This window comes from Leptodactylus fuscus, chromosome 5 (genome assembly GCF_031893055.1).
Source record: "Leptodactylus fuscus isolate aLepFus1 chromosome 5, aLepFus1.hap2, whole genome shotgun sequence".
Lineage (NCBI taxonomy): Eukaryota > Metazoa > Chordata > Amphibia > Anura > Leptodactylidae > Leptodactylus > Leptodactylus fuscus.
In genome coordinates this window covers 153648754-153662837 of record NC_134269.1, presented here as the reverse complement: position 1 = coordinate 153662837, position 14084 = coordinate 153648754, and the positions used below count along the sequence as shown (strand labels likewise).

General features: G+C 40.6%; 1 protein-coding gene across 3 annotated transcripts in view; it reads left to right on the top strand.

Moving 5' to 3' along the window:
* The first annotated feature begins 485 nt into the window (after nucleotides 1-485).
* The window catches only part of TMTC2 (transmembrane O-mannosyltransferase targeting cadherins 2), a 231649-nt gene continuing 218050 nt past the window's right edge, over nucleotides 486-14084 (top strand). For all 3 annotated transcript variants that reach the window (XR_012716117.1, XM_075274524.1, XM_075274523.1), the window contains exon 1: nucleotides 486-851. Coding sequence is in view for 1 of the 3 variants with exons in the window: in XM_075274523.1 (XP_075130624.1) it covers nucleotides 769-851 (83 nt within the window). In the remaining 2 variants the exon portion in view is untranslated. The remainder of the gene's footprint in view (nucleotides 852-14084) is intronic.

Here is a 14084-nt window from a genome sequence, read left to right as displayed (position 1 = left end):
CTCCCTAATTCCTGTGATTTTTGTCTGTTTTATTTTATAGGATTCTACTATAGTTGCTATTTTTATGGCTGAGAATATTACAAGTTCATGCACAGCTATCAATGGCAGGGTTTATTAGTCATATAACCACATTACACGGTTTATTGGACACAATTGCTGATAAGAACCGCTGAGGTTTATCCCTGCCTACGGCTAGCTTTCCTTTCAGGAGTGTGGAAAGCTGGGTGGCGGACACAAGTCTTATACGTGGTGTAGTACATTTTCTGATGGGATGGCTGCTATTCACATGGCAGCTGCACGGTCCATGTGTGACTGTGACCGAGACTGACAGATGAGGGAGTGAGGCGGCAGCGCAGGGAGGAGAGCGGGAGAAGAATAGGGGGCGTGCCCGCAGAGGGGAGGACGTGCGAGCATGCGCAGTCAGGCGGCATAGAGCCCCACGCTGCTGCTCCCGGGATGCTGCTGGCCGGCTGCTCTCAGTGCTGACAGTCCGCTGCTGGGGAGAGCCGGGAGTGGAGCGGTCCGTGCAGCCAGCACTAGAGTGTCCACAGCCCAGCGCAGCTTCTCTCCCCCTCCCGCTGCTGTGCACCATAGGCAGCGCTGACATGGGTTAGGAAGCTTCCATCCCGGGATTGACGGAGTGCACAGGGCAGGGCAGCCCCATTCCCGGCGAGCAGGCATGGAGAGCGGGCTCTGATCCCCCCTCAGGAGCGCAGCAGACAAAGGACGCGGGGGGTAGAGCAGGAGCCGCGGCTGAGGGCAGGAGACATGATCGCTGAGGTGCTGAGCAGCGCCCTGGGGCTTGTCCTGTATCTCAACACCCTGAGCGCTGATTTCTGCTATGATGACAGGTAGGAGGCAAAACTTTCTGCAGCCGGATCCTCTCCTCCTCCTATCAGCCAGCATCAGCCTCACCTAACACATGTAACTTTACTACTGGATTGTCTATGAATGGGATGGCTCCTGCTCAGTGCCCATATACACTGCCATGTGCAGCCGCATCTGGGCACAGGTGGAAGACCATTACATCCCCATCCAACACTAGTCATCTCCATACCTAGTTACTGTTCACACTTGTCACTATAGCTGGAGCATCATAAAGTTTACATCACAGTTCTGTCTGATCTTCTGTATACAGCCCGTCTTATCCACTTAGATATCACTACATATAATATTATTCATGCACCATTCATAACACATATATTATTGATGCACCATTCATAACATATATTATTATTGATAATGTCATAAGCTTGAGGACTTGTGTTCAGTGTCATGCTTATATCAAATGTCACCTAGGAATTCCTGACTAGTCTGTCCTGTACATGTTCTACATCTTACCTGTCACATTATCATTCTGATGTCATTGTCATCCCAGCCCACTTATGTAGTCTGAGAAAATAATGACATTTTTAATGACCATGAGATTCTCACTTATGTATTTGTTTTTATGTCAGTTTCATGTATTATCGGTGGGCATACTTGTTCCCCTACGTTTCACTCCACCACTATAGTCCTGTCCCATAAACTGTTCTCAGGGGTTGCATATACTTTCTCCTTCTATCCTCATCTAGAGGTCTTGCTTAGAAGGCTGCCATAAGTTCTCCGTAATCATAAGGGAAAACTCTAATTTGTGCCCCTTTTTTCAAGGATTTTAATCTGATTACAATTAAGACTGATGCATAATTAAAATATATTAGGGAGAACGGCACGCCTGGCTAAGCCTATTAACCATCCTGGGGAGTTTCATGCTCCATTGAAATTAAACCATCCAAAAAGTGAGCATAGATTTACTCTGACAGCTTTCATCAGCCTCTCTTTACTGTGGGGAGTGAATGGATCCCCTGGGCTTGTGTGAGCTGGTAATGCAGCTCTTTGTGACAGGCCAGAGGAAAGTGGAGTCTTCAGGATGCCACATGCACTGCTAATGGGATAGTTGTGTGCAAATGTCTGCCAAGTAGTATTACTGATAGGTGCACAAGTGTTTAAAGTCCAATTCTCACACACCCAGCTTTATGCTGGAAGCCAGAGAAGGAAATGACTAGTAATAGCTTATCTCTGAGATTTCATTACCACCACATTCATCAGCCACTGCTGAGCCAGCTCCAGTCCTTACACTGTGTTATGAGTGATCCCAACAAGATCAATGTCTGCCCACCTTCTAGCACTGTCATCTTCTAGCACTGCCACTAACATGCTTGATATGTTACACATATTATCTGTATGATTCTAACTTTTGGGGACTTGGGTGTATTAAACTCAATGTATCAAGAGATATTGAATTTAATTGATGCCTGAAATTGTGATATAGGTGATCATTTTATGCGTGAAAAGTTTTATTTCACCATTTGGTTTGTTTTTGGAGAGATGGCACATACTTGCCTCGCACATATATAAACATCTGGGAATATATAAGGAATATGTTGCATTCAAGCTGCTTAGTAGTCGTGCTCTGTCCCTAAAAAGTCTACGTACAATGCCATATATCTGTATGTGCTTTAGTTTTATATAACTGCATTATTTTTAAACCTTCCCCTATAAGGATTTACCTCTGCCAGTTTCCCTGATCTCCTTGTAGAATGAATAAACCATGCTTCATTTCTAGCAGTTATGTCTTGATGTGAGTAAAGTGCCATCTAAGGGTCATTTTGTTCAGTTTTTATGTTGGTGCTTGGTAACAATTAATACTTGCTGTAACAGTTATCATAACTTTTTTCATTAGTCTTAATAGTAGTATAAAGTGGTATAATTCATGCCTAATTGTTTGCTACTGCTTGGGAATCTGTAATTCATTCAGTCCACAAAAGTGTTAACACTGTTCCTTTTTCCACTTAGTCGAATAAAATATTTACTGTATGTTAAATCGTTGCCAGTATTTGTACGTTATTATATTAGTGACTTTAAGACGACTTGGAATTAGATTTGTTTTAGATTCCATTAGACTAAGCACTTAAGGTGAGCTTGTTATTCTATAACATGATGCACTTTGCTCTGTTTATATATAAAACTTGGCAGTGTAAATATACATCCTAAATAATATACATATAAATACATAATATTGAATGTACTTGTACATACTAGTGCTTGTAGAACACCTCTGGACTCTTCAGATGTAATATAGAAAGCGGCAAGAAATGTCATGATCTAGTCTTGTTAGCAACGCTGCCTCTACTTGTGCCTTATCCACTCTATAAAGACAATTTGAATCATGTTTTTATGTCATTCCCAAGAAAAAAAAATTGTAAGGTCACTGTGCAACATTAAGCCCATAACATTTTGTGGCATTTTCACTTACACGGAATCTGAAATGTGCAAAAGAAAATGGGAGATTATCGTTTTTCTCATAAAATGTGAGACGAATAAGTATCTACAAACTTGGAACACTTACTTTGATCTTTTAATATTTTTGTGACTAAATGCTATTATTTATAAGTAATTTATTTCCACGGTGTATTGAGTTGAAGGGTTTCTGGATAAGGATATGGTTTCACTGGTTTGGGTAGTTTGTTAGATTCCACCTGCTATACTTTGCACCTTCGTAGTAGTAAAGATAACGTCTCCAGTGATGGCCGTTTCATAGCTGAATTTTAGCCAACATATGTTTTTTTTTTTAAATGGATCTGTCCCATAGAGATATTAAATGATACTTTTTACGAAAGCTTTTTGACCTTACAAGATAAGGTGATATCCTGGAGCAGTGACTAAGTGTTAACCGATACACAAAATTAACAGCCCTACGCTGGAGAGCCAGGGATTTCTTATTCCGGCCGCGCTGTAAGTGCCTCATTTGAAAATCACTTTGCAGCTGTAGCGCAAATCTGTGCTGCATAACAATTTCTCCTATGTTCAGAAAGAGCTGGCCTGCTCTGCATGGTTCTGACTGAGTTCAGCTCCTTCTGCAGCACAATAAACCGTGCCAATAGCGTTCCTGGCTTTTACAATCCACACAAGTATTCTATCATTTTCCTCTTTGGAAATGAAGAAGAATGTTCCTCCAGCTGAAGTGTAATGTAGAAAGAGAAGTAAAGTTGTTTGCCTCATGGTTTGTGAGGGGAATTTTTGTACAGATCAGGGTAATATAACAAAAATTGATGGTGCGTATTCACCGCCGTCATATTCCTAACCTGTCAATGCTTGGGAGCCAAGTTTTAAAGTTGTGTGCAAAGCAACATTATAGTTGTCCCTCAAGTTACGGTATTTTGAGATGATCATTGTAAGGCGAAACCATTGTAACTTGAGGCTATAACACAGTAATTGTTCCAAAGCGCCAGAATGGCAGAAACCCAAAATAAGAAAAAATGAGCTTCAAAAATAAGCTGATAACACTGAAAAGCAAGTCATTGTATATTAAAGTTATACAGAACTGCTGAAAGCTGTAAATGACTTTTCTGGAGAGGACGGAAGCTTCTTCAGGGTCCCGTCCCTACTTGAGGTCTAAGGTTAGCGCTACACTGTGACTTTTTATAGCACTATAATTGAATTTTACATTTAGTTATAGATGCAGTCTTATTGAATATTGTGTGTAATCTGGATAACTGCAGCTGTTAGTAACATTGGTCAGCAGTGCTAAAAAAAAAGTAAGGGCTAGTTCACATGGGGGCGAGGAGGTGGATTTTGACAGCGGATTTCGCCTCAAAATCCGCCTCCGTACAATAGTGGTCTATGGAGACCACTAGCACTCTTTTTTCCGCTAGCGGCATGTCGCCGCTAGCGGGGAAAAAAGAAGCGAGCTGCCCTTTCTTGAGGCGGATTCTGTGTCTCGCTGAGCCACGGCTTCCGCCTGGCGGCAGCAACTTCCGGAGTTGGCCCATTCATTTGAGCCGACTCCGGAGGGGGAAGCCGTGACCGCGACGGTTGTGGCAGGCGGGTTTTGACCTTACAGTGTAACCCTGGGATAGCTCATCCTGGCCCTGTACTATAAAGATACCCCAATAGACAATTACTAAGTTGTTTTTTTTTTTTTTTTTTTTGTCATGGGCCAATGGAAACAAATCAGGCACTTCCTCTGTTTCGATCAGTGATTTAGAAAACTCACAGCAATGCAAGTCTATGGATAAGGGGATACCAACAAAGGAGTGGAATTTGGTTTTTAAAACTAGTTCATTGTTTGTTTGTTTTTTTGTTTTTTCTTTTAGTAGTTTGAAGTAACAATGACTCTTGAAGTAGTATTGTGTTTTGAAACTATTTTAACCTGAAGGACATTCTACGTTCTTTTTCACATGGTCAGTTTGATCAGCGATTCGCTTCAGTGATTGAGCCAAAACCAGAAATGGAGACTACACAGAGATAAGGTATAAGGCAAACATTTACATCTGTTCTGTGTTTTCAACCCACTCCTGGTTTCATCTCACAATAACTAGTGCAAATTACTGACCTAAACACAGACATGTGAATAAGGCCTAAGGAGGAGATTACATGTACTGATACCTGACCAATTTCTGATCAGTCGGATGAATATCAAGTGAAACTGATGTGTAAAATTAGCTTATACATATTAGCCTTATATCTGCCAATCCTGCTAATTCCAATGAGTTTGGCCAACCATTTACCATGTATCAGGTCTTAACGTTCCCTGATGGCAGATGTTGGGGAAGATAAAGGTAAGGCAGTTACATTTCACCTGCCAGATCTTTTTGTTTTCTGGATGGTAGGTTGTTAGCAGGAAAGAGTGGCAATGGCTTTCTCACCTCTCCATGTTCATTGAATATACACTGCTTGACCAACCTGAGCAAGTGTGTAGGGGATCTAGGTACGATGCCTGTTGGTTGAACAAGTGTAACTGACAGTTATGTAAGGTGTAAGCACTGTTTTATGGCAGATTGATCTGACAAACTTGATATTGAGCTATTGTGTGTTGTAAGACTAGGTTCACTTCTGCGTTCGTGTTTCCGCTTGGGGACCCCCCGAATGGAAACCTAGTTTGCATTAAAAAAAAGTGTTTAGCTTAGGAAACCTGCAGACTCCATAGACTATAATGGGGTCTGTGTGGTTTCTGCCTGAAAGGGTGAAAAATGCGGAGTGAAAAGCGCTGCATTTTTCATGCGGAGAGGGGAATGGAATCCTCCAACTTAGTACAAGTGCTGGTGTGAACCCAGCATCAGATTGGTCTGTGATCTGTCTGTAAACCCAATTTAACTTGGGACGACTGTATAGCTCTTGACATAGTTTTATTCTCATTTTACCATTTCTTGGCCAATACGGGAATAGCCCTGCTGCCGCCTGTCTGGAGTAGGTGGGAGTTATGTAGACAGGTAGACGCAACTGTTTTATGCTCTTATAGCTCTCATGATGGTAAGTGGGAGTTACTGATACTGTATTAACTCCTTTTTTTTTTACTAATATGGAAGTTAAGGAGTAGTGTGGAACAAACACATTCTTTGGTTTCTGTAATGAGACTTGTATTCCTATCTCGATCATGGTTGATTGAGATAGGAATACTTCTTTGAAGAGGTTTCTGAACCCCATTCTGACTTGATACACAATAATAAAACTAGTAATTTAATTTTACCATCTTTTCCCCTCTTCTCTTTAACATGCTAATGCAGGATATGAAGTACAAGGATTAATGCATGGGGAACTTGTGTGTGCACTACTTTGCATAGTACCTGGAGTTCAGACATATAAAGTAATTCATGAATGGTATTATTATCATGTGTTCTTTTTGAGATTTTCAGCTGTTTGGACACATTTTGTATGTATCTGTCTACCAATAAAGTGTGCTAGCATACCACATACTGCTTTCATTACAATCTATACTGGCTGAAGAATGTTGCAGCAGTCGTAGTGTTGGACTGCATTATGCTGTAGACCTTAGAAAAGCAGCAAATGGGAATCTCCTGGATCTCATCACTTGTTGACCCCTGAATTACACAGGGAAACTGAATGTCAAGAGCTGAGAGGGACTAGGAGTAGTTCATGAGATTGTTGTCCCAGGAATGTTAAATACTCACGACTCAGTGCAAGTAGACATCAAGGCATTGGGCAGGTGAAATAGTGCTTCCAATATTAAATATAGTACCAGCTATGTATTTTTAATATCAGTGGATTTTTTTTTTTTCAAAGTCATTTGGTCTTTTCCTGAGCTCTCAGTAGTTTACTTTCTTTTAGTGGGTCAATACTGGTTCTCAATAGCTAATGTAGCATATACTTTTTTCTTTCTAGAAATGTTTTGTGATATACCAGGGTCCATGATATTTCTGCTTTTGGCTTTCACTGATATATAATATGTAGATATATATTGATACCAGTGCCATTGCTTGCATTAGGGATACATAAACTGGGTCTTCTGGCCAGAGCCAACAGAGCCTTGAATTTCCTTTAAACAACAGCTTCCTTAGTCATTTGCACCTTTGCCCTGTTGTGCCACAGCCCTGGGGTGCCCAAAGCATCTTCATAGTCTAACAACACCTCTGAGGCCTGGTTCTCAACTGTGTTCGATATTCCGTTCGGGGATTCCTCTTGGGGATCCCCTGAATGGAAACCTATACGTCTTAAAAAGTGGTTAGCTAAGAAAACACACAGACCCCGTAGACTATAATGGGGTGCGTGTGGTTTCTGCTTGGTGTCCACATGAATCATGCGGCGAGAAAACTACTGAAGGCACCACTTTTCTCTCTGCATGTTTTGTACGGAAACCACACAGACTCCATTATAGTCCTATGGGGTCCTTGTGGTTTCTTAACTAGTCGCTTTTTCATGCATATAGGTTTCCATTCGGGAGGGTCCGTAAGCAGACTCCCTGAACGGAATACTGAACGCAGATGTGAAACGGACATGAATCATATGTATAACCTGTCTGTGCTACACTTGGGTGACATACTCAATCAAATATTTACAAAATATTTGTAAATATAACATATTATTGACTTCCCGTTTCCTTGTGTGTGCTCCGGTTGCATTCGATATGGTTGACCTGAGCTTGTGCAATTGGTTAAACTACTGTAGTGTAATATCTGATCACAGAAGACAACAAATGAACATTTTTTCAAATGACTTCATTGTGTTGTTTTTTTTTTGTTGACTTATGAAATAAGATATCATGCTGTACTAGTTTAACCAATTGCACAAGTTCAGGTTAAGGGTGCATTCACACTGAGTAAACGCTAGCTTATTCTGAACGTAAAACACGTTCAGAATAAGCGGCGTCTAAAGCAGCTCCATTCATTTCTATGGGAGCGGGGATACGAGCGCTCCCCATAGAAATGAATGGGCTGCTTCTTTCACTCCGTGCAGTCCCATTGAAGTGAATGGGGAGTGCCGGCGTGTACGCTCCGGCATGAGCAGAGCTTGCCGTATACGCCGGCACTCCCCATTCACTTCAATGGGACTGCACGGAGTGAAAGAAGCAGCCCATTCATTTCTATGGGGAGCGCTCGTATCCCCGCTCCCATAGAAATGAATGGAGCTGCTTTAGACGCCGCTTATTCTGAACGTGTTTTACGTTCAGAATAAGCTAGCGTTTACTCAGTGTGAATGCACCCTAACTCTGCTACATCTATATATTTTTTTTCTCATATTATATGAAAACCAATTGACTTATTACATAAAAACCATATTACTGATACCTATGAGATTCATTAGAAGTCAATGGAATCCAACAGGATTTGTTGGGATCCATCATCATTCATAGCTATATTAATAGAAAGAGCAATGTTACTAATGTGAACACCACCTAAACATAAATTCTAACCACAGTGTTATTTAATATGATATGAAGCAAAATTAGAACTAATCTTTTATGGCATTGTAGGACGTACAGTATATAGGATATGTAAGAACGCAGCAGTTTCTCTTATAAACTAGTATATAGAATGTGTTGGAGAATCTAAGCTATAACCTGTCTAGTTGGTATGGGATCTGTTTTATGTTGGCACGATGTGTGCCCTGCCAAAATACAGTGGCACAGCCATGCTGGTAGTTGGAGTAATAAGTTCTGTGTCATTTACGTAAATACAAACATAAAGCCTGACTGAATGGAATAAGTGACTGGCATAAAGATTTGCCGAGGATAAATTTTCCACATTTTGTGTAAGTTCTGTGTTCCATTATCCATGTAAAGAGTCTTGTTCGCAATCTGAATTTATAAATTAGGGTTGGAGTGTAAAAATTAATATAGACCCAGTAACAGGCTTCACCTGTTTTCACAACAATTTTTATGAAGGAACTATTTCAGACATTTTTACTAGCAATGCATTAAAAAAGTTTCCGAACTGCTTAATGTAAATATATAATGTGAAATAATGTCTGTTTATTGCAGAAATGCATTCAAAAGGTTAATATGCCAAAGAAGCCAAGACAAATATTTCTATAACATGTCCTATGGTTTATATAAGCACAGCATGCTAATGAATAGCATGGTTTACACATACTAAAAGCAACATATTCCACATTTATGTAATCCGGTCTTTATTTTTCATTTATTGCTCAGGGTCTGAACATGCTACAGGTTTCTTATTCTACCTGCATATTCATATTTCACTCTAATCTTTTACCATATTTTACCTGAAAGTAAAAGGGAATAAAAACATTACTTACTGTGTCCAGGACGTACATGCTTAGTAATAGTAGTGTATACAGTAGGTAGGGTTACTGTCACAGGCAATATTTCATAATTCTATGCATGCTGTAAAGGATCTTTCTTAAGGCAGTAAAATATATATAATCTGGGGATGGCAGTGGACCCAAAGTGGGGTATGGGTTCTGTATTATAGATCTCTACCGCAAGGATTCTTAATATGGTCATGTGCATGAGCTTTTTAACAGGTTTTTTCAGGGCTTAATTATAGATGGCCTATCCTTTGATCTGTGGGTGCTGACACCCAACACCTCCACCAGTCAGCTTTTTGACGATGCCCCACCACTTGTGAGTGCTGTGGCTCCTGCATTACATACATTCCTGATGTTACAAAGCTTTGGAACTCTACAGAATGAACCAGATAGGCAGTGAGACCTCTTCAGTTGGGAAACTAGAAGGGATCTTGATTTTCAGGCATCTGTTAAGGTAAGTTCACACGGGGTTTTTCGGACTGGATTTTGACGCGGAGGCTGCCTCAGAATCCAGTCCGAAAAACGGTTAGCCGTGACTGGATTCCGGTGCAGTGCAATGGCATCTAGTCGTGGCATTCAGATCTGGATTAGGCCCAAATGAATGGGCCTAGTCGGGAGGGAGTGTCATGCTGCGGCGGATTCCGCGGTAAGAAAGGGCAGCTCGCTTCTTTTTTCCGCAAGCGGCATAAAACCGCTAGCGGAAAAAAATTGACTGCTCCCATTGAAGTCAATGGGAGATGTTATTTGGAGTCAGATTCTGAGCTAGATTCTGCATCAAAATCTAGTCCAAAAATCCTGTGTGAACTTACCCTTAGGGTATGTTCACACAGAGCAATTCTTTAGAGGCAGTTTAGAGGCAGTTTCCAAATGAAATTTGCCTTAATTTTTTTTTTTCTTTTTGATTATCAACAAGGGGGAAAAATAAGTGTAATGCTTGATCTCTAGGTATATTCCGTCATATATATATATATATATATATATATATATATATATATATATTATATATAAAAGCAGAAAAATGGTGCGTGACCAGCAATGAACTTGTAGATTCTATGGTGGATTCTGTAGTGAATTGGGTAAAGCTGAAAAATTATTTGGAATTTGTAGAAGCTGAAAATTTCCTTCAGGAATTCAGTTGAAACTAACCATATTGTGACATCTAGAGGATGACTTGGCATGGCTTTTTCAGTTAAAGGGGTTGTCCAAGCCAACATAGAGAACACTTTTAAAGTTTAAGTTGGGGACAGTGGGGAAAAAAACAAGTTAAAAGCATACTTACCTGTCCCTGTTTCTCGGTGTCCTCTATTGGCATTTTCTGACTTTGTGCTGAAGCTGTTGATTAGCCTCAATGGTCATGTGACTGCTGAGGTCAATCAGTGGCTTCTTCAGAACGACAGAAGAAATCTGGGATAGCAGACTAACCGGGAGGCGAGGGATGACACTGGAGCAAAGCGGACAAGTGAATGTTTTTGTTTTTTTTTTGTTTTTTTTTTCTTTTTTCCCCGCTGCCACCAGCAGATGTAAACTTTAAAAGATTTGCCTGGACAACCCCTTTTAAATGGATTATCCACTTTCTGTCAAACACCCAGGACTCCTGGAGATCAGATGCCCCTGACCCCACTGCTCCTGGTAATGTTTACAAGCCCAGAGTTGCACTGCCCACTTGCCATACAAAGTGTTGGTCTATGGAAAAGTGCTGCAATACATAAAACTGCTGTTACACATCATACGGTAAGTGAGCAGCGTGACTCTTGGAATATAGCAGCTGGTCTCTAGGGGTCCTAGGTGTGGGACCCTCACAGATCTAATATTAGTGACCTATCCGAGGCATGGGTCATCAGTATTAGAAAGTGGATAACTCCTTTAAATACTATTATTGGTCCTCCACTTTTCTTGAACGTTATACAATGTTTTTCCATGAGGTTTATTGAGGAACACCTTTGTGTTGGGGTGAATATACGCATGGCAGACTTATTGTAGACATTTCTTAGTTTGCAGCCAAAGCAACCACATTCCCTTGTATAGAACAAGTTTTTCCCTGCAGACTTGTTAGACCTATCTAGTAGGATATATTTATAAATCTCTGAAGATTACTTTTTGTGGAGCACGTGTATAACCGGTTACACCTGGCACACAGCTTGGTCATGTTCTGTACAAGTATTTAGTATTGGAAACCTTTTGCACCAAAATTTTTTTTTGTGTATACCCCCCAACCCACCTATTCCCACATGGTATCATAATAGTATTTCTAGTCTGTTTTTCATGCTCTAAGGAAATCTATAAAACTTGATTCCACAAAGTGACTAATTTATTATACGTATTTTGCCATACTTTCCTCTGTTCTACAAATCATGGTGGTAATACCAGTATTTTGCTGCGAATAACCTGTGTTTTTCTTTGTGGACCTTTGCAGCTTTCGGGTTGAAATCCATGAGTAAATCCTGGAGCGGTATCTGGCAAGTTGAAGGTTATAGTCGCAGTATGTGATTGTGACGCTGTGATCACGCATGTTGTCTTGACCTAAGCTTCTATGAATTGTAATTGTTGGAGGGAATAAAGAAAAGAAGCCTTGTTAGATACTTATCAATGTCTTCACTCAGAATGTTTTTCAAGGTTGCTATAGCTTTTGTCTTGAGACAGATCTTAAGATTTCTTTGTCATTAGTAAGAGATGTGCAGGTGTAGCATTTTAGTTCCTTTGTGTGGCTCTAGAATAGTGAAACCTGTTCAAAGACCTGCAATAACTAAAGAGAAATAGCATTGGATTTAACGTGTGTGCTGGAGCTGAGAAAATGCATAGCATAATGGACTAGGCCTGGAATGGATCTCTGCTTTTTGTCTTGGTTGGCTGCTTAAGGTGAATTCCAACTGGCCTGCGCTGTTGTTGGAAACTAATGAAAGTAAATAAACACTTTTAATGGGATTTTCTTTATTGCAGGCCACTGGCACATGTTCTGTGCTGCGATGCTGCGCTTCTGTTTGGACTATTTATTTCAGACCAGCAGTCACGTCGTAAACTCATTCTCTGTACCATAAAAGTACAGTATGTGTTTAGTATTTCGGCAACACAAAATCTTTTCATGTTGGGACAAATGTAAAACACAAAGGAAATGTTATTCTGCTTGTCTTTAGACTGTGTAGTGAGCAACTGGAAATTCAATTTCCCTAAACAATAATGAACTTGATGCATGAATTAGCAGCAGGCCAGGCTTGTGAGCGAGAACCGGTTTGTATTAGAAGTCCCTTTGGTTTGCCACTTGAGATCTAATCAAGCAAGTGACCCACATACACAAAGCCAAAGAAAGAGCCGCTGTACGTTTGGGAAAAGTGTAAGTGCCATCTGCTTGTGAATTTATGTATACATTTCCATCTCATTATTAATGTACAGGTTTGATTTATAAGGTGTTTTTTTCTTTGACTTAAGATTTGACTGATACTTAATTTTTCCATCCCATCGGAAGAAAATGTAAATGTTTTCCACTACTAGTTGAATATCTGAACTTGTGTAACTATAGTTGTATGTGAGCTGCCAACCGTCCTGGGAGAGGGGGAAGAAGGGGGCAAGGTTAACTGCAAATAGGATGAGTGTTGGGTAAAATTAATTCTTGAGCCACACATCTATGCAGCCTGAGGGTGTAACGTTTTTTAACGCATGGCTCTGAGATGACACTCGTATAACCTCTGAGTGCCTTCTGTCTTAAATTGATTTAAGTGGACAGATTTTGATATATCTTTTCAGTTCCGGATAGGACTTGTTTTATAATTCTTGGAATGGACCATCAGAGCGCACACTATCATGTACATGACTCTTTGTTTTCGATCCAATCAGAGTGTCCATTTTCAACATTTATATTGTACCTGTTTTTTCAGTGGTCAATTTTTTAATTTTTTAAAAATCTGTATGTTGCCAATGGATCAGTGAAAAACTGATTGCTCTCACATGACATTTGGAGGGAAAAAAAATTAAGATACTCGGTTGACAAAAATGGTGGGCATGGACCACAAATAGTGGTTGTTCCTTAGCAGGATAGGATTATTCCTACCCAAGGTGATTGGGACTACAGTAACCTAAGATTTTGTTGGCAACCACACCTCTGTGTAGTCACCACCAACCCAATTTGCCCAATTCTTTTATTTTTGGTGAGATAAGCCAGATTTTCTCTCCTCTCCCTGTTCAGGACACTGGCATAACCGAGCTGCACCCAGTCTCTGATTTGCAGGTTTCCGTCTTCTGCCCGAGAAACATCACGGGAGACAGAAACCGGCAGTCAATTTTCAAACCCATTGACGTGAATGGGTTCGCAAAGTGACCGCCCATGAGCGTTTTTTGCCTCTCCACTGCAAAACCATTTAAAAAAAAAACAAAAAAAAAAACTGGGCACAAAGTCCTGCATGTCCAACTTTGTGTCCGGTTAAAAAAAAAACTTTTCACCACGGAGAGGAACAAGACGCTCACGGGCGCTCACTTTGCAAACCCATTCGAGGTTTGAAAACTGACTGCCGGTTTCTGTCTCCTGTCCAGTTTCTCGGACGGAAGAC